Source organism: Plectropomus leopardus, chromosome 8 (genome assembly GCF_026936395.1).
Source record: "Plectropomus leopardus strain MGB_pleo_1.0 chromosome 8, ASM2693639v1, whole genome shotgun sequence".
Lineage (NCBI taxonomy): Eukaryota > Metazoa > Chordata > Actinopteri > Perciformes > Serranidae > Plectropomus > Plectropomus leopardus.
In genome coordinates, this window is record NC_142183.1 from 17,064,606 (window position 1) to 17,086,543 (window position 21,938).

Below are 21,938 nucleotides of genomic sequence, written 5' to 3' on the forward strand. Positions count from 1 at the left end.
ACAATCAAGTAAGTTTGTTAAAGAGACATGAGAGCTTGGAGGTTATTTATAAAAAAATATTTTACTTGGAAAAACTCACAAAATCAACATTCACAGACCGGAAAACTGCGATCACGAAGGCATAGTCAGAACTTTGAGTAGTGCATGAGTCTCACTTTTTTGTGAAAAATCCAAACTGAAATGCAGCTTTGCTTCTGTGTTGCTAGGAAACTAACTTTCCCATCCTCGCCTTTCTATTTTCAGAAGCGACATCTTTAGTTCCCTATTGACTGCTTCCCGAGTATTCTGGATAATTTACATCCCTAGTTCCTATGCTCGCCTCATAAACACCTGAAGGAGACAAAGTAACACGATTCAAGATGTGAGAATATTCTTTAGTTGGTTTGTGATCAGCTGAGGTTGAACACAGCGTCTCTCAGTTTGAGGCTTCATTTGGCGAGTTGAGCCGGCGGGCTCAAACTTCCTCGCTGGCGCTGTTTGTTTGGTTAATCCCGTCTGCTGGGCTGCTCTTCAGGCTGAGGGAAAACATGCCTCGGTACATGGCCCTCTCTTTTTGCAAGTCCAGATTCAGTTTCTCCTCAGCCCTCTGCAGGTGCTTCCTCACATTGGCATCTGAAACAGAAAAATGAATGTTATTTTAAAAAGGGATACTAACATAGAGTAATGCTAGAGACATTACATGTATGGATATGATCTATCCAGCAGGTCTGTGACAGAGCCAAATATTACAGAACGGGCTGACTTCACCGAGCCGTGCTTTTCTTACCATTCGGCTGCTCTCTGCAGGCCTCAGTGAGGTACTGTTTGGCCGTCTGTGCATCTCCCATCTCCAGAGTGGCTACTCCTGCCCTGTATAGTGCTTTGACATCACCTGGTCGCCACTGCAGCACTCGCAGACTGTAGTCCAAAACACGAGAGTAGTCGACATTCTGTCTCTGCAGCAAACAGGCTGAAAGAGATATATTTGTACATATAAAATACTGTACATAACTGTGCCCAGCTGCCGATCTCCCTCATGAGGCAGTGATGAAAAAGCTCTCTTGGGAGCGTCACTGAATTGCAGAGAGATTTGTTGGTTGGGCATATTCATATTGAAATGATCATTAGGACTCCATATTAAATAAGCTTCTTAACAAATCTACTTAAGTCATGCTCAGTGTTGTAAAGAGCAACTACTTGAATAGATTTTGACAGATATATTTAAGTCATATATAGTATTTGTTCTACTTGTGATGTTTTATCTACCAGCTAAGTTGTTGTAGCAGTCCACTTGTGTGTTTCTCAGTAAAGCCTCCTGTTCAGGTGTGAGAGCAGGGATCTCAGGTCCAAACCCTTTCAGTGACGTCATCACATCAGAGTCGAGACCCCTAAGGACCAGCAGAGCCCGGTGATAACGCCCGATGGCTGAGCGAATGTTCTTCTCCCTGTAGAAAGCGTTCCCTTCGGTTTTTATTTGGGCCGCTTCCTCTAGCAAAGTCCAAACTGGCTTTACAGAAGTCCATCGGTGTCCAGAAAAGCTCGGTTCTGGTGCTGCTGCTGCTGCTGCCCCCTTCACATCTAGACTCTCATCTCCTCCTCCAGCCTCCATTTCTGCAGTGGAGCTCATTAGCTGTGAAATAAATAAAGAAACATAAATCATGTCCATTATCCATTGTGTTATGTAAGAACAGCACCACATTTTAAGCCAATATGATAAACATCAGGGTTCTCCCTACCATTAAAAGACTTTGGTGCTGTTTTTTCACAGCGCCTGAGCAGACAGAAGAGACAAAAACTATGCTGTGACATGTTTCAGTGTCACGTTTTAGTGTCATTGTTTTGGAGAGAAAGAGAGCATTACAGATAATTCTCCTCCCAGTAAAAATCTCCAGAACAAAAAACACTGGCTACATTAACATGCAGGCCAATATTCCACTATTATTCCAAATATGATGATATTCTGAATTTGAAGCGGTCATATACACATCATATTCAATTTCCATCATCTGAATTAGGCCCTTTTATAAATGTAGTATTTTCTGATTAAGATGTGGGATACCCTGGTATTATTCAGGTTTCAATAGCATTCTTTGGGCATGAATACAGAGCATTCAGAGAATGCATCTCAATTTGAGTTTTTACCACAGTTTGCAACACAAGGCCTCTTACCAAAGCCACAGCTCACATTCCTGGTTGGAAGAGGAAACACACATACTTTTAAACATTATGAGAGACTTGGAAATCAACAGCCCTGTGCAAATATTGCAACACCAACCTTTTCAAGAAGGTGGAGGAAGAAATGAAAGAGGGAGGCTGTGGTCACATGATATAATATATCCACCACCAGAAGAAATCTTTGGAAAAAAATCCTATTTTGATGCTAATAATAATAATAATAATAATAATTAATGATGATAATAACAATAATGATAAATAACTTTATTTGTATAATACCTTTCATACAAGAAATGCAGCCCAACGTGCTTTACAAAAAGAAATGACATGCACCAAATGCTTCACATGAAAAGAAATGAAAGATTAAAAAACATAATAAAACCTGCTTGTTAAAGTAAGATAAGATCAGAATAGAATACATAGATTACATCTTCACATGGATAAAACCCACTTGGTGATACTTATAAAAGTGAGATAAAAATAAGGATAAAAATATAATGCACAGAATGCATAACATAAGATGAAAAATAAAACCCATTAAGATACGAATAATAATAAAGCTAAAAATAGAGTGTATAAAATGCATGAAATAACAGAAGCAAAATCAGCTCCAGCATGTCCACTTTTAGATATTTTTATGTAATGAACAGCATGCTAGGGCACATTAATTGGAAGTATGCACAGCTGCATGTAAACAGGTAAAAAAAACAAAAAAACAATATTAACTGAATATTTATTTTTCATTAGCCATGTATCCAGCTTTGGACATATATTGTCTTTTTGGAATACGGGGGAAAAAATTGTAATTTTAGTCCTATGTTCACAGTAAATTTTAGCTGGTTGCAATTTTGCAATCCTCACCGCTAGATGGCACTAAATACTTGACACTGCTCCTTTAATGGAGGAGAAGGAGCGCTGTTGGATTTTATTGTCACACATCTGCCTCTCACTGGTAAGTTTCTGACTGATTCCTGAGATCATTTCATAAAGGCTGCAGTTTACTGATGTCGCTTTTTGAACACGATCATTTTGGTTTCGTGTATCAGCAGCCACCTCACTTAAAGACACTGCAGGAGTACACGTTGGCTTTCATTTTCATTACTGACACTTTGCTATTTAGTGTATTTGTGGCATTGCTGAGAACAGTTAGCTTCTGTCTGTCGACAGCAGAACGTCATTACGTCAGACGTCATTATCGGAATGCGTCATTTGGAACGTTTAAAACGCACTTAAACGAACGTTCTGTAGCGTTTCAGCAGAGCGTCAGCGGGTTTGTAGCTTCAGCTAACCGAGCGAGGAAAGTTACCGTGCTAACTGCACCCATTCACACACTAGCAGGCTCATTCTGCTCAGTGCGGGATGCGTACAGCTTTTCAGCGAATCTGTCCTTCAAAGTGTGAAGGCTGAAATGCTCACCTTATACTGCTGGAGAGATGATTAACGGACAGCTACTTCTTGCAGTTGACAGTCATTCTGCTGCTGCTGCTGTTTAGGCGCTTCCTTGTTTTCTTAAGAAGTGGTCAAAACTTTGACTTCATGCAGCGTTACTGCCACGACAAGGCCGAACCAGGAATTACATAAACACAGCTTTCAGAATATGTTTTGGTATAATTTCTTTTTTGAAGTGAGTGATAAAAAACCTAATAAGGTTTTTCCAGCAAAACTCTCTCCATTGTATTGAATTTGAAGTTTTCCATTGAATCTCACATAGCTGTTCCCATGTTTCTTTATTTAGAACTAAGTTCCCTTCCATTTCCCATTTCTGTTTTACATGGAGCGAGTTACCTTTCATTTGTTGCAGACCCCTATAGAGCCTTGAAACAGTTATGTATGCTCTTATGAAGACTTTTAATAAAATATTGTCCCGTTGCTCTTGTTTAAGCTCTTTCACAATTTTCTCAATATAGTGACGAACTTGTAGAAATCTATAGAAATCATCATTATTCAAGCCATATTGTGTTCTTAGGTTTTGAAAACTGTTCACTGTCCCCTTATTCAAAAATGTGCAATATGCTGTCAATCCATGAGTTACCCATCCTTTAAACCTTGCATCACAGTTTTTAGGTAGGAAGTCTGGATCAAAAGTGCACCATCTCAACACTTTGATTCCCTCCTTAAGATTGTTTTGAGCTATTGCCTTATTCCACCATTTAAGTGGCAAACGAATCCAATGATTTCCCGACTCAATTAACTTATCCATCAACCCTTTATCTCCTATTGCCGCTTGGATCGGGAACTCTCCTTATAGTCCCCTCAAGCTCCTTCCATTTAGCGTTATATTCTGGATTACACCAGCATACTAATGATCTCAATTGGGCTGCTATGAAATAGTCCTTTAAACATGGGAGCGCGACCACAAATATTTTCAACTTTATTTCATTTTATTTCATATTTTTGTGACCAAGTTTTTATTATTTTTTCTGTATAATTTTCAATTCAGTTTGGAGGTAACAATTCACATGAAAGTGCCTTAACAGAAATACAATTTACAAAACTCATCCATTCAGTTATGCAGTTCCAGAAACATTATGCAATTTTATTTTTTGAGTTGACCAATTTTTAATTGGGTTGTTTGACATGGCTTTCCAGTTCTGTACTGAGAGTAACAACACACACAAAAATGACTGACACCTAGGTATCTTCCCCAATGGAGAAAAAACAGTTTGAGCAGCTATAGACGGTTACGCTGATTCATCAGGTTGTTTGATGAGTTTAAGGTTTGTTTTTCCATATTTTTTGAAGGTTAAGCCAGTCATACCAGCTTGTGATGGTCACTCTAGATGGTTTATCCACTGAAGTTCCTGCAAAACTGACACCAAATTAATGCTTAAGTATGGAGATATGACAGTGTCATGAGGGGGGAGTATGAAAAACAAAATGCAAATCAGTCAAGTCTGCTGTCATGGGATATGTGTGATGCAAAATGGGTGCAGCTTGATAAGGCTTGTCACACCAGCATGTCTGGTTCTGTATCCACCCAGTTTAGCTATCAAAGACCAGCAAGAACAATCTAAGATCATTTTCAACCAACTGAAACAAACTAAAACCAGCTACCAGCATAAGTTGGTTTTTAGGTGTTTTTTTCAGCAGTTGTGTTAGTAATAGGACCATAATTACCTATCAAGCATGGGGGGTGCTTTAAGGAGCCAACATGGGCCACAGACACACTGTCTTTTTTAAATAAATTTTTTTATGGCACTTAACACAAACTATGACAGTCGGCAATGATATAGTCTACATAACACTCATATTACATTCTAGTTTGGCACTTTTTAAAACATTTGAGAGTAATAAAACAGGCAGACGTACAGTGTTTGGCACTAACTGCATTTATCCAAAGCTGTCTAACAACAGCTTCTGCTGGGGAGAGATAAAGCTACTTGCACAGAGTGCACACAGGACTGCAGTACCTGTATAACTGCAGTACACTGTAATACTAGAACCAGTTGCAATAAAAATGGCAATTTGTCAAGTTTATTTTTGATTCTGATTCCATTTGCTCATGATTATTTTGGACAGCAGTGCATGCTTGCTTTTTGTAGCATAGCAAAAATGTTCTGAGTATTTCTTGTTATAATTACTGCAGTAACATGCTAACACATGCACAACACAATGCATGCCATAAATCGGTATGGTATGCAGGTGGGCACATACCTGTGCCTCCATCCAGCTGACTCCAGCTTGATCTTACATTTACAGACAGTTTTGCACTTTCATTTGTTGTTCTCATGGCTCGTTTCGGCTTGTATTGGCAGTTTAACATAAAATTCCATCAGTATTATGTGCAAGTAACAAAAGTCAACAGGCCCAGTCAGTCAAATCTACATGAAATAGAATAAAATAAATAAGACCAAAGCACAGTGGTGAAAGAAGTGCTCTGATCTTTTTTATAAGTATAAGTGAAAAAATCTAACTAGAGATAGAAAGATACACTGATACAAGAGGCCAGCATTAAACATGCATTGAAGTAAAAGTATCAAAATATACACAGAATACCAACAAAAACAAAAAAAGTTCTCATAATGCACAATGGTGCCATTCAGAACAATACATGTTCCATCACTGGATTTTAACTATAGATTTATTAATGCGCTTATAACTTTAAAGGTATACTAAGTATGACTGTCGGTTAACGTGCTCAACTGCGACAGTGAAAGTAAAAGCTGACCCCAAACTGACGGCAGAGTCTGCAGAGAAATACAGCACCACATACATTTGATGGCTCATAAGTCAGTCTTAAAAGGGACTACTTATGTATGCATATATGCATTTTTTAAGGAAAATCCTGCATAGTATACCTTAAATGTGGCAGGTGGTAATGTGTGCTTGTAAATTTCCCTTCGGGATTAAAAAAAAACAACAAATCTCGTAACTAGCGACTTAAACTATTAAATAAATGAAGTTGAATAAAAAGTTTTCAATACAGTGGAGTATTAGTATAAATGAACAGAAAATGGAAATTCTAAAGTCAAATAAAAATACCTAAAATTGTACTTAAGTGTAGTGCTTCAGAAAAAAACAAAACGTTTTCACCATTGTCAAAGCAATCATTAAAAAATTACCTAACACGTGCACTTGTTGCAAGTGACGAATTCTTATTATCTGGTAATAAGAATTTGGTACAAAAATAGAGACATGATCATTTAACACTGTACAAAACATGTTTGCATCCCATGAAAACATTTTTTCTTTCAAGCCTGCTGATTCGTGGTCAACATTAATTCAGATTCATTCTGAACTTCAGGTTTCTCCTTCTCATTTGTTTCGGCGGTGCCATTGCTCTGTAGCATCAGGTTCTCTGGCAGTTTGTAGGTTTTCACTTTAAATACGTCCCATCTCTCAGAAATCAGTCCTTTATTGAAGAGCTGTGAAGCCAGGAACGAGAACAATAAAGTCGAAAACAGGGTGGACAACATGCAGATAGTCTGAATAGGAGCGTGCTGGACATATATGCCGTCCTCAAGAGTGCAACCTGGGAAGTGGAGAACAACAGGCAATCCTATCGATGGCTCGCCGCTCAGTACTCTCAACAACACTCCAATAAGGAGCCCCATGGTGGAGCCGTAGCCATTGGAGATGGGAAAGAAAAGGATGCAGACGAGCTGGGGGAACATGACGGTGTAGGTTATGCCTGAACCCAGGATCCAGAAAGCCATAATGCTGTTGTGTAGGATGGTGAGCGCTGTGCCGGCCAGGCCCACCACCACCACAGTGACACGGATCACCCACTGGAGCTCCCTATCTGATGCCTGCAGCGGGGAAAAGAAAGCCTGTAAGCTGAAACATAAAAGAAAAGTCAAGACTAGTCTATTCTTCCCCTCCGATCTCCTCTTACATTGGTCCTCAGGATGTTCCTATAGATGTTGGTTGTAAAGATGGAGGCGCCTGACAAAAGAGCCGAGTCCGTTGACGACATCACAGCAGCAGCTATAGCTCCGATACCGATGATGGAGATGTAATGTGGGGTGAGGTGCTGCAGAGCGATGGGCAGAACCTGACCGGCCTCTCCGCGCTCGTACGGGGACGGGGAACCGTACTCGGTCATGTTCCAGTCTGACACCAAAAATGTGAAATAAATTGGCAAAGTCTCTCTACTGTTCTCTAGTTAATTCTATTGTTGTACCTGTTGACGCTGCGACTGCTCCAATCAAAATGGATGGGATTCCGAATATGAAGATGACGGGAGCCGCAATTAAGCAGGTGATCCTGGCCGTGGCTGGAGAGGCAGCAGACAGGGTCCTCTGGTGGAAGTCCTGATATCCGAGGTTACCCAAAGCCTTTGAGAACAAAAACACCGTTACACTCTTTACATCAAGGACCACAATGGAAATAAGTCCTGTGTGTGGCATTCTGACCACTGATAGTTATGTCACTTCACCTCACTTTTACAACGTATCCTGACGATATGATATCTCACGAAATTGGACATGAAATGGTTCGTACGATAGCTGATGAATTAGCATCCCACAAATGGTGTTGTCCCGTAACGTACATAACGTAGAGTCACGTACTTATCATGAAGTTGCTTGGCTTAGGTGTAGGCAAGAAAAGTTAGTTCAGCGTATCAAAAACCCCCTTGTTTATTAGGACACCGGAGGGTGAAGTTTTCTTACGCATCCTCAGACATGCTGTTTTTACGGTGGACGTTTTCAAAGTATTGTCACAAATTGCACCTCTTTCTCACGGATAAAAGCTCCCAATTGTTTCCTTTGAAGCCTTTTTGGCAGGCTTGGGATGTGCTTGGTCAGCCAATAAAAACTGTGCTTGGAATTGGATAAGTTATCATTCTAGCTTGATTTATCACTATTTTTAGTACATTGTCACACTACTAAACTACAAACGGTGGCATCACTTTCACTGCAGTTACTAGTGGCCAGAAATAAGACACCAGGTCCCTTTTTGGGGGGGAATAATACAGGTACATTTTGCTGAATGAAAACGTGATGTTATATAGTTTTTTATATGTGGGAAAGCACAGATATGACTAATGACCTTAAAGTTGGTTACTTTGATGAAATTGTAACTATATTCTGAAAAAACTGCAAGAGACAGTCTGTGAAAAAAAATCATCCCTTCTCCTTGTCCAGCTGCGTCTAATGGCAATTGCTAAAATGTATCTATTTTTTGTGGTGCACCAAAAATGAGAACTAAGGAGTCAGTCATGTGAATTACTGTCCATGTGCAGTCAAGTAGGCAGTGCTACTCAAGCATATATATCCATAATATAAAACTCAAAAATAACTTTGTTTTATTTGAGTCCCAGTAAGCCATGACAGTGGGACAGTGACTCAGCATGCACAATACCAGGATCCTGAAACGGAGGCAGTTAAAATAAATTCAAATAACTTTAATCTTATTAATGCTACTTGTGTCAAAATGTAGTCCTTACCAATATTAAGAAATTATCAATCCACCTCCACGCCCTTTCTTTATCCACTGAACCAATCCAGGGAGCCTGGTAGGTGAAGTTGAAAGCAGTCTTGGTGATGTCAGCTGAATGTGGGTTCACAAGGAGGAAGGGGACACATAACCACTGCAGAAGAGACAACACACCACCGACATAAGCATTTTCAAACAGGAATATTCACCTGATAAAGTAACATAGTGTGACAGTTCAGATCATCCACATGCTTGGTTTATAAAGCATTCAGTGTTTTAGTGCCAAAATACATTTGTGATCTTCTGCTACATTATGAATAATCCAGACCTCTCAGGTCACCTGGGACAGGTCTGCGGTCTGTCCTCAAAGTCATAACTAAAATGGAGAAGTGTCGTTCAGTTTTTATGCACCACAGAACTGAAACAAACTTCCAGAAAACTACAAGTCCTCTGCAACTCTTTGAATTAATGCTGCAGCATTTGATTCAATCAAAAAAAAGAAGTAATTTTTCACATTGCATCACAACTTTTTAGGGCCCAAGCACCGAAGGGTGCAAGGACGCTATTGAAATCCAAAGGACTTTAATTATTATTCTTGTATCTCATATCTGTTCTTTAGCTTATTTTTATTTTCTATTCTCTTGGCTCCTTAATTACTATTTTTAATTGTACTGAGACGCCCTTTTGATAATGTGTTTCTCTTGCACTTTGTATTTAGAGCACTTTGAATGACACTATTGCTGAAATGTGCCATATAAAGAAACGCCTTGCCTCATAAGAACAGATTAGATGTTTTGTCCCTCAAAGAAAAACTTATCTTGAATCCACTGCAATTTGATGCCAGCAGCAGCGTAGGTTTTAACAAGCTCCAAGATGATTTAGTTAATTTGTCTCTTAAAAAGCTTTTGGGAGACATTTTTATCTACGTAAGCCAGGAACGCACCAAACTGAAGAATATAAGGGCTAGCTGTATGATGTCTGTGTATGCTACAGAGTAGAGGCCTCCCAGAAGTGTGTAGATGATGGCTACTGCGGCCGAGATCCAGATGCAAACACTATAGGGGAAATCCAGGATTACACTCATTGTTGCACCTATAAAAGATAACACAAACACATACATACAAATTTAAGTCAATGTTTTTCCTAAATAACTGCTCACTGTTTACAAAGATATTCAAAGTATGCAAAAATTAAGTATCTGGATTTAGGAGCCAGTCGCTTACTAATATTTTTGGACTGTCTTACATCACAGGAATAACATGTATAAAGTTTGAAAATGGACATAGTTCCCCTTAAAAGACAAGTTTCTCCCCATTTCAGATCAATAATGATAAACAATAATGTCCTGTAAATCATGTTTGTTCATCACAGTGCAATAAATAAGGAATGGTAAGAAAACACAAATTGTATTACTCCAAAATGTGACTTTTAGAGAAAGCTGACATCAGCGTGACTTACCTAAACCAATTAGAGTTCCTGTTACCCAAATGATGTCAGAGATCACCAGTGCCACAGACAGAGCTCCACTTACTACGTTTCCATACTTGATCTGGAACGGGTCCATCATTGTCACATATTTTTTGTCTCTCATCGGCTTGGCGAAGAAAAGTCCGCCTTAAAAATTGAATCACACAAGAGTAGACAGATTAATGTGTGTCTCTGTTTGGTCTGTTTAAAAAGAGTTCTCATTTGATTTTGTACTGCACTCTTAAAACATTGGGTACTGATGTGGGAAAACTTGTACTCTTGGTCAGTCTTCATTTTGATAGACAGAATAAACTAAACAAGCATCAGTTACTCTTATACCTTTAGTGCAACACAAATCTGACATCAGAGAAGATTTGGGTACAGCATGTTTGTATGGACAAAACCAACCATAGTATAACCCTCAAACACCCAGTAGCCTCCTCACATGCCTGCATGCAGACAGCGAAGGACCCTGAGACCTTTCAAAATACCAAACCAAGACAATGGATACACCATATTCATGCAACTACAATGGCATCCACATACTTTCATATTTAATAATATCCCATGACGGGTATGTTTACATGCACACTGAATACCACTCTTACTCCGACTATTACAGTATTTTGAATTTGACACAGGTCATGTAAACAGCATATTCCTTTGGGATATATCAAATTAGGTCTTGTTTGAGTGAGTGCATACACAAAATAATCCCGTTTTTGCCCCTATTGTGATAAAGACAATATCCCTACTACGCTATTTACAAAATGGGTCACAGCAATTCTGATTGGCTTTTTTTTTAATTGAGTACAAAAACTTAGTCTTTTGTGCATGTAAATGTAAACACTGTTTATTAGACTAATGATGGTTATTTTTTTAAAGGATCAATATGCAGGAGAATAGGAGATATCGTATTTTTTTTAATCCATTCGTAATTCTTTCCTGTTAAAACTTGTTGCCTGCGTAACCCACAGTACAACTCAACCGCTGAAATACGGATCTGAGATGTGGTTTTGTTATGCTACTAGATATTTTAGCCTCAAGCAGATATGAGGAGCCAGCTACAGGTCTAACTTCTTTCTTTTATTTGTCAGGCCCAATTTTTTACCTTTGACGTCTTCAGCCAGATTTTATCACACTTTATGCACCTTCCTCTGGAGCCATAAATAACAAGTGTACAACCGTTTTTGCATTTGCACTACCCAACCATTAAATTGCTAATAGCCTTTGATTCGTGTCTTACAAAACTGGCTTGTCGAAACAGTGCCAACTATTTTATCCAGAAATACAAGCTCTAACTCTTCTGCCATTACTATGATGCCAGGAAAACTGTCTTACCAACTATGAAAGAGGTGGCTGCTGTTACTGGTATGACCGCCCACACCAGTCCCATGGTTGGAGTGTACACGGCCTCCGTCATACCAACGATGAAGCCTCCTCCAACAAATGTAGCTGTAGGAAGCACACAAAAAACACACCTACTGTATATAAATAAAATAAAAACATATTCCCTTTATTTGTGATACTGATTTACAACAGACCATCACTGACCACATGTAACCCTGTGAGACATACATTTCCAAAAAATAAGTTGTAGCATACAAAAGACTGTCATTTAACCATTTAATGTTGTCTTATGCATTGTTTTTTGTTATATAGACTTTCTTAACCTTAAAAGTAAACTATTAACAAGTTAATAACTCATTAGCAATCAGTTATAATAACTAACTTACTGTTAATTTCATTTTTAATTAATTTAAAATGCCATATAAAACCTCATAGTAAATATATACCATGAATTTTCTTTTTTTTAAAAAATAAGTCATTATTAATATTGGGAGGGTCTGTCTTTATTTTAAGTATGTGTGTATATACCTTTTTTATGTGAACATTAATTTTTGTTTAGAACCTATTTCCATTTCTATGTTTATATTTATTGTATTATTATTGATGTATGTGGATATTTTAGCTCTCTACTCAATTTGGTTTTATCATTCACTATATATATATTATCTATACTGTTTGTATGGGCAGTATACTTTTGGCAGAAATACTATCTTGTTGTTTTCAAGGGAGGCTTGAGCAACACTATTTGTTGCTTTAAAGACGGTCAAAAACAAAACCAACCGGTACTGATCTAACATGCATTCCACCTCTAATCTTCTGTGAAATTCTGCCTGGTCTCGTCTGGCCTTTGTTTGGCATTTTGGTCAACTGTTTTGTAATGCTGGGGTTTTGGATTACAAAACCTGCTTTGCTTTGTTTGTCAAAGCACTTTGGAAACTATGTTTTTAAAGGTGCTATATAAAAATAAAGTTATTATTATTATAAAAACAACCAACCAAGAAAAAACTACAAAACAACAACAACAACAACAACAACAACAACAACAACAACAATAATAATAATAATAATAGCTTCCACCTCCCTCCTCTTGTAAATAAAGAAAAGTCCCTTAGTTAAACTCTTTAAAGAGCAGTTATCTAAGGTTACATGTTAAAAGGTTTTAGTATAAATGTCTTTTCATCTTGACGGGTGTAAAGCCCAGTTCCTGAATGCACTCATGTTCAGCTGTAACGTGCGTGTCAGATAGGATGTAGCCCAGCTGCTTTAGATGGCAAAAAAAAACAAACAACTACAAAACAAACACTATAAAAAGTTTGAAGTGCGCAACTATAATTATAGTCACGTTGTCTAGATGTGTCACAGATGACACGGAGTCATCAAAATCTGCGACTTATATAAATAAACTTACAAACTAAATAAACTTAAAAAGCCCCTTGAGATGTTACCCCGAAAACTGTTTAAACTTTTTATTTACTCTATTTCAGCGTAATTGCGCTGCTCCCTCACACTCACCAGTCGTGGTGAAGACTCCCACCACCAGGCTGATCCCTCTGTTGCCCAGCAGAGTGACCTCTGTCCGGTCCGCCTGGCTGCTCTTCTGCAGCCGCTTGGACTTCATGGAGGCCCAGATGCCGATGCCCAGCACCAGCAGGTAGAAGAGCACCATCACCACCAGACCTGGTACATTCAGACTCATCGTGCCGCTGACTGACTCACCGCCTGACTGGAAGACTGACGGACTTTGTCTCCCACTTGCTTCCTCATACACAGGTGCCTAAACAAGCAGGACCGGATTCAGTTTTCAGTTTTAGGACCAGGATGGTGTTGTGCCAAAAACCAGCTGAGGAAAAAAAAAAAAAAAAAACACAAAACGAACCCATCAGCAATAAACCAATGTGGAGCAGGTCGACTTTAACACAGCAAAATTACTTTATTATCACTGAATGTTCTTTCTTTTTAATCCCCTAAGAAATGGCCACTTAAGTTGTAGATCAACCATAAAGTGCTAATAGGTTTTTAACACATTTTGATTTTGCATTATACATTCATTTCATTGTGATACAACAGACCACAATATCACTATAGGCTCACCAGACAAAATATCGGACGACATTAACAAATAAATAATTATTATTGGGGAAAAAAGGCACATTTTCCATATTTTATGTTATTGTTTATGCACTTCTATGTAAATTAACCCTTTTGAGTAAATTGGCATGATTTCTTCCAAAAATATGGGAAGTATGCAATGACCAACTGAACACGAAATAGCCAAAATATTTGCAAGATATAAGTGAAATGTTACAAGAAAATTACCTGAAAATAAAAAAAGATAAGCAGAAAAAAGGAATTAGTAAATTACCCTAAGAAAATGATTTTAAAAAAACAGAATTAATGTTTTTTGTGTATCATCATTTTAAATATAAAATATTATAAATAGATGTTTGGGAATTTGGTGAGCTGCACTCCCGCATAACATTCATCAGCAGTCATATCACTACAAGGTCTGAATCTGTTGGTAACAGCACAGAAAGGAGCACAAAGGCTAAGGTCAAACTAGACCCATTCTCCATTCTCCAGTAGTATTAGAAGAAGTATTCAGACCCAGAAATTTTAATAAGGTAAAAGTAGTAATGCCACACTGGAAATTTGAAAATACTTCATTACAAGTACATGTCCTGCATTACAAATCATATTTAAATAAACACATGTATTATCAGCAAAATTTGCTTAACGTTTCAAACTTAAAGTACTCATTATGCAAAAAAAAAGAAGAAAAAAGATGAGTGTTTTCCCATTATTGGATCAATATTACTGCTATTTTTGTTTCATTTTACGGCTGTAAATGTTTAAAGTTGACACCACTTCAAGTCATCCTTCAGTTTGTCACAAAAAAATCAAATTCAAATTCATAAACTTTGAAGATACACTGTGTATGAGCTGAGAAACACAAGCAAAATAGGCACACAGGCCAACTATACTAATTCTACATTACATCTGAGTCAAGGATCATGTAAAGCAACATGTTCGTGTTCGCTTCAGAGTTTGTAAAAGACCTTTAATGATATTCAAACAAGGGAGTGCTTCTTTAAATACCCAAATAACCAGTCTTTGTTAGTTGGTTGACATACTAGTATTTTGGTGAAATGGAACATGTTTTGAGGAGACAAACACTCAAAGACACATCAACCCTGCTGCTTTGTTGCAGATTGATTGATGGGTGGATTTCATTATATTATGAATTGAAATTAGCTGGTAATAAATGTGTGTTTTTTGTGCCTCTGCACCAGCGATAGCGGGGGACGGAGGCATTATGTTTTTAGGTTGTGCGTCTGTCTGTCTGTCCGTCCCATTCTCGTGAACGCTACATCTTAAGAATACCTCAAGGGAATTTCTTTAAATTTGTCACAAATGTCCACTTGGACTCAAGGATGAACTGATTAGATTTAGGTGGGCATAGGTCAAAGGTCGCAGTGACCTTGTCCGTCTCATTTTCTTGAACGCAGGAGGATGAGACGGAGGCCTTAAAGGATTTTCCTCATATTTGACACAAATGTCCACCTGGCCTCATGAATGAACAGATTCAAATTTGGCATTGAAGTTCAAAGGTCAAAGTCACCGTGGCTTTGCAAAACATGTTTTTGGCCATAACTCAATAATTTGTATTGTAATTATGACATATGTCACACAAATGTCTAATAAGATAAAATGATGATGTGCTGACATTTTGTAGGTCAATTTCACCGTGACATCGTAACACTGCTCAGACCGTTAACATCATAACTCAATGTGTCATGATCTTCTCGCATTGTAAAATATTGTCTAATTATGACTTCTTAAGAAAATCTGATATTGTTTTCAGAACTCTGAATACTTCATAAAATAATTAACAATGATATTTCTCCATCACTGAAGGGCTTTTTTTTTAGCTCCGCTCTGAGAAATGGGCAGAATCTCTCGTTCTGCTCTGAACTTAGCATCCCACTGTGGCGAACTGCCTTCGCACAATCTGCCATCTCATTTACAGCCATCAAACTAGAATATGCTTCCAACTAAGCTAAAAACAGGTACAGACCATCAGTGGTGTCAAAAAATGGATATTGAGTAACCATACATGTCAACATTAATTTCACCATGATCCAAGTTTTATGAATGTGTTGGTATGTTGATGTTGTTGTTTTTTTATCTGTTTGTATTGTCTATTGTAATGTAATAGTTTTTTATCATGTGGTAAGTGTTTTTTAGTGTGAGGTATTTGTCCAATTTGTACCTGCCCTCTAATAGCTAAATCTGGCATGAATCATCTCCTTCTTTTTTGAGATTGATGTTTTTATGCATGGTCCTTGTTTAAATAAAGACATGAAAAAAAAACAACAAAAAAAAAACAAAAAAACAAAAGGGGAGACATTTGGTCAGAAACTGAATTGTTGACACTGACTCTGAAACTGTGCTGATAGTATAGATATTCTGTGCTGCCAGTGTGTGTGTGTGTGTGTGTGTGTGTGTGTGTGTGTGTGTGTGTGTGTGTGTGTGAAGCATTCATGTAGACATGGATGTAAATTTCATGTGTAACTTGACTGGTACTCGGAGGTATTCAACTGCGTTGTGGTAATTCTAGTTTACATATATTATTAAAAAAAGTGCACAGTATGACTGGGAATGTGGTCTAAAGTCTTTACAAATATAATGCTAATACTTTCCATAGCTGTCGAGATGTTTCACACTGAGCCAAAAGCATCAACCTGCTAGTGGCACTAGAGAGATGGTCAGGGGGAAAGTTGTAAGGACACATGGTCTAGGAACCATTAAAGTCGAGATAAAACTTAAGCCAAACCATCTAGTAGATATCAGCTATTTCACTTAAAATGTGGAAATTTTGACATGCTGGTTGCATTAGATGAAAAAGTTGAAATGAGAAAGTCAGTAGGAATTATCCTCTGGTTTGTGCAAAAGGTAATAGCAATTAATCTAGTAGTTGTTGAGATATTTCAGTCTGGAGCAACAGACTGGACAGACTGACATCGAATCTTTGGAGAAGAGTGAAGACAAAACAGCACAGACAGAAATTTGTGATGTGAAATCACAAAAACTGGTCTGCCCTTGTCAGATAATAGTGAACAACTTTTTGGTCTGAGTTAAGACCAGAAAGGAGGTGGAGAAAATATGTTTGTAGACTTTAATCAGTATTAAAGCAAACATTGCTATGTGCTTATCAAATGTGTGGTGCAAGGTGTTTCCCGTAGCCTTTCTTTAAAATGTGTGTCTCTACAGAGGGATAAAAATGATATTGTTCCTCTATTTTAACAAAAACAAACGCACACACAAAAGCACATTTTTACAAAGAGTCAGAGTATTGTTTCAACAGAATAATGTCAGATGCCGGAGGCGGAGTGACAGTAGGTGAATTACACTTTACAGCAGTTATATATGAATGGTTATAACGTTAACAGGGACAAGACATGTTTATGGATAGATAAATTTACATTTATTTAAAATTACTTTTTTAGGGAGACTTTCAGATACTGTTTAAGTTAAAAGCTCTGAGGTAAATTTGTGATAATGGGCTGTGTAAATAAAATTAACTTGACTTGATTTAATAGGTACACCCAGATAAAATTACCATTTCGTTCTAATCCAAATTAGTCGTAACCATAGACTCGCCTTAACTAATAAATCCAACCTTAATTAACATGTAACACTAAGGTTTCTGTTGAACCTGTTTCAGAAAGGTGCTGACTCATAGTCCAGCTGCTAGACAAGAATGGTGGCATTTTATGTTTCGGCAAACATTTGCAAAACACATTTTGCATGTTTCATAGATACCATATTAACATTTCAAGAGTGATGTAGTAGTCCACCTGCCAAGCTGCAGACCACTGTTGGAGACCAACACAAGTCATGGCTGTATTTCCAGCAGCTTTTTTGTCCAATTTAGGTGTTATATAGGGGAAAACCACAGCGTTTTCTGTTTTTGTTTTAGCCTCCTTTCATGGGTGCTTCATAGTGACCAATTGCTGTTTTTCCAGCATGTTTTTAGTCCCAAAACACTGGAGTTTTTTAGCGACCTAACGCTGTTTTTCTAGCAGGGATACTGCCATAAAAAGTGTTGCTTTTTAAGAGGGGATTGTGCCTTGAAACTGGGTATTTTAAAACAAAATATCATCTTTTTTTAATCATAACCAAGTAGTTTTGTGCTTAAACCTAACCAACCATTAACAACAACATTGTGGAGACATATATTTTCAATGTATTTACCTCATAAAAACATGTAAATGTAACTTCTCTGTGGTTTGCGTACAATGTCAACATTTTTTTCTGCTGATTGGATTGCGATTTAATTTTTGTTTGCCATTAAGGAGGCTGTGCTCATTCTGTGCCTGAACTCATTTACAGTATATATATATATTGGCCAGTTTTGTCTGAAAACATTCAGTAAAATATTTAAAAAATATGTACAGAAAAAACAGAACTAAAAAGTGCCTGGTTACGTCCTACGTCCCACTTGTTTCATGTCTGCTCAAGTGACTCAAACAGTAAGAAGAGCCTCCCTGTGGCTTGAGGTATAAAATGCCTGATCTTTGGACATTTATCAGAAGTGTTTGGAGCAGCTGATGCAATATACCTTTAGACTAAGTCGCCGCTAACCTGCAGATGTATCAAATTTATGCTGCAAACAAACAGGTTCAAACAGGTGCAATTTTTTCTCGATTGACTGATAATCAGGAGGAGACAGAGAGTAAATTATCTTGTTTTTCCAGTGAGCTGTCCCTTAGGTGTAACGAAAATCAGTGCGACCAAAGTCCTGGTAACCAGAACTAAATTCTCCCCACAGATTATTAATTTTCTACTAAATCATCTTGTAATGCCCCTTTTACATCAAGGCAATGCACAGAAAAACCACACCTTAAACTGTCTAATAGTTACCTTCATTATGGATTAATCTGCATCATTTTACAGCAGAAATTAACATGTTTACAGCTTGATATAAAATACAATTTTGGTTTCTGTAGCTAATTTCATTAAGCTCATTACATGGGTGGAGGATTTTTTTCAAACTGATCTGTTTGCATTTTATTAAAGCCCACTGTTAAGCATAATTAAGGGAAAGGGTGCTTTTACTTTTACTTGTGACAGGCTGTCAGCCAGCGTCCTCAAGCTCTCAGGATGATCCAGTACTCACTCGTCCAAAGCACCAGTCTCTTGCTTAAATATGGTCATTTCTGATTCCCAAAAACAAGATAGCAACAGCTAAAATGCTGAACTCATAGCAGGAGGCCACAAACCAATGGGTGACACCACGGTAGCTGAATTTGACACATCTTCCAAGACTTTTACAGAAAACAAAATATACATTTAATGTTTGGAGAAGACAAAAACCTGTGTCTAGCTTTATCTGTAGTGGCGTGAAGTCACTAGTGAGAGGGTGCCAAGGCTATGTGAAGTTTGACAATAGCCTAAATATGGATCCCAATGCAATCTTTGACACTGAAGAGGTTAAAAATGTATATTTATACACATATGAGAGACCAAAGCCTTATAATAAATGAGCCCGTGAGGTGTCCAAGAAACCAGGATTCAAAGAAAAAACAGCTATCAACAAAATAAATAGTTGTTTGAAAAGAACCAGCGCACGTGTAACTGTATATATTTTCCTCAGCACACAGATTACATTCTCGGCAAACACATTAGGAAGCCCATGTGTTGCGTCTGCCATTAGGACAGTTTCCACAAGGTTTACTGAGGTTTTGCATGGCTTAATTTGGGTGACAAGCAATAAGATTTATAATAGGCTAATTTGTAATTTATATTCTTAACTTTGGTGGATGTGAGCAATTTTCAGGTAACTTTTTACTAATTTCTTGATCATTTTTTGGCCATTTTCTGTTAAGTTGCTCATTGCCTTCTTCCTCTGTTTTTAAAAATACATTTGCTCAAGTTTCAAGTGGTTAAAAGTACAGAAGCTGTGACAGCAAATTGTACCTGAAGTATAACAAATAAACACCTCAGCACTTTATAGCATAAACATGTGGGCTAAACGGCCTTTGCAAGATGTAGCTGGTCGAGATAAAACTGTCCAACTATACAGCCTGTAGGGTCATTTAGTAAAGGCCTATTTTATAGTCTCACTATATATTTTTAAAATCTACAATGTAGTATCTAAGTGTATCTAATGTAGCAAGCTGTCAAATAAAGTAGGAGTAAAAAGTAATGTTAACTGAAATGCATACTAATGTTAATGGAGTTTAGTGTAAATTAACACAGAATGGACTCAAATTCAGTAAAAAACAAAACAAAACAAAAAAACACAATTATGTTAAACAACATAGGGCTTATGTTACTTTCATTCCCTCACTGCTGATGAGACTTATCTACTATATGAATGAACCTGACATTTGCTGTGTGTCAGCTTGAGGATGTCAGCAAACATAACAGGCTAAGCTGGTGAGCTAAGTTTAACTCAGGGTGTTTCAGCTGTAAATACAGGCTAAAGGTAGGCTGGATGTAAGCTGTGAAGGTTTTAACAAATCAGTAAATAACACTGAGTTACTTACCAGTGTGCTGCTGGTCTGCTGTCTGTGTGAATGAACATTTATTCATCGATGATTTCCTTTATATGATTCCCCCCACCCCTCTCTCTTCCCCCACCCCTCTCTCTTCCCCACCCTCTCTCTTCCCCACCCCTCTCTCTTTCTCTCTCTGTCCCTCCCTCCCCCTCTCGCTCTCTGACTGTCTGTCTTTCCCTCTGTCTTATGATCTTTTAACTCCTTAAGCACTGTTCTTAACTTGTCAGAGGAGGGGTTGGCTGCAATTCATTTATTTATTTTCTACCCTACCTGACACTACAAATATTTTTCCTTGAGCCATAATGAGTTGTTGAAATCCTTGAGCCCAAGGTTTTTTTTGTTTTTTTTTTACTATGAAATGGTAAGAGTAATCAATTTTAGACCTTATTAAGAATTTTTGAAAAGATGAACGTACATATTAACATCAGGGTAAAAAAAAAAGTGAAGAAAAGAAAAGTTAAAGACAAAAACAAGCTTTAAAAAAGTGTTAAAATCTATGTATGTTTGATCAGATATTACATTATATTAGTCTTGTTACATTAGACCTATACAGCGATTGAAGCTGAAGCTTACTCTAGCTACTCTTTTACTCAGAATATTTTACTACTTAACTTTATTTTAAAAAATACATAAATAAACAACAATGGAAGGACAAAGAAGATAAGCAATAAGGATATTCTGCAACATTTCATTTCAAATTCTTGTCAAAGTCTATGTTATGCTTGGATTTAAGTTGTGTTTTTATCCTGACAGAAACATTCATCCCACATAATGTGTCCAGGGACCATCGGAAATGTTAAAATCCAGTGATAATTTCTGTTTTTACAGTTACGGTCTATGATAAATGGTGTTATTTTGGCGATTTTTCAAGAAATCGTGCACTTAAATAAATACAAAGTACTGCCATTTAAGATTGTACGCCCCTCTCCTAAGCCAATAATACATAAAAATTATAATAAAAAAACAGAAGCGTATTGCTGCCACTCTAGAATAAAAAACACGGATCAGTTTCACGTTATAAAGTGAAAAGTTTCATGCATTAAAACATGCTAATTTCTACTGTATGTCGGCAGAAATAGACATTGAATATGGTGTTTTGATTATTTAATGACTCTATATCACATTTTACTGCAGTTTAAAAGTCTCTGTCACAAAGATGTATACGAAATACGCCCGTTTTACTTCAACTTCCCCTGTTCCCTTTCAAAACAAAAGCCCCCTGACAGCCACCCTATGGACAGAATCCCATCTGTCCCAGATCTGTCCCTGTGCAGGACCTTGTACGACATAAACCATACATCCATGCATGAAACATGCTGCTGTTTGACGAGGCTGAAGTCTCGCTATTGTACATCCAGAACTATGGACCCTGTCATAGACTACAGGGTATTACTATCATCTAGTGGTCAATATAATGCACTCTTTGCTCATCAAACTATTCTATATAATAATACAAAATAAATATGCCTAATAACATGATCATTTTTTCTACAGTGGCAGCAATACGCTTCAGTACAAGTCCCT

At 37.5% G+C, this 21,938-nt stretch overlaps 2 protein-coding genes across 2 annotated transcripts; both read right to left on the reverse strand.

The window, feature by feature from the left end:
- Positions 1-42: 42 nt before the first annotated feature.
- On the reverse strand, positions 43-3,711 carry ttc9c (tetratricopeptide repeat domain 9C). The gene is made up of 4 exons (XM_042493948.2): positions 3,571-3,711; positions 1,246-1,609; positions 767-949; positions 43-612 (listed from the first exon to the last, which is right to left on the reverse strand). Exons 2-4 carry the CDS (start codon positions 1,604-1,606, stop codon positions 455-457), a joined length of 702 nt encoding a protein of 233 aa, XP_042349882.1. The 5' UTR covers positions 1,607-1,609; positions 3,571-3,711; the 3' UTR covers positions 43-454.
- Positions 3,712-4,514: 803 nt separating this feature from the next.
- LOC121948428 (high-affinity choline transporter 1-like) lies at positions 4,515-20,434 on the reverse strand. The gene is made up of 9 exons (XM_042493827.2): positions 20,403-20,434; positions 13,363-13,690; positions 11,842-11,955; positions 10,492-10,647; positions 9,977-10,125; positions 9,044-9,187; positions 7,778-7,931; positions 7,490-7,707; positions 4,515-7,403 (listed from the first exon to the last, which is right to left on the reverse strand). Exons 2-9 carry the CDS (start codon positions 13,544-13,546, stop codon positions 6,846-6,848), a joined length of 1,677 nt encoding a protein of 558 aa, XP_042349761.2. The 5' UTR covers positions 13,547-13,690; positions 20,403-20,434; the 3' UTR covers positions 4,515-6,845.
- Between the last annotated feature and the right edge of the window lie 1,504 nt (positions 20,435-21,938).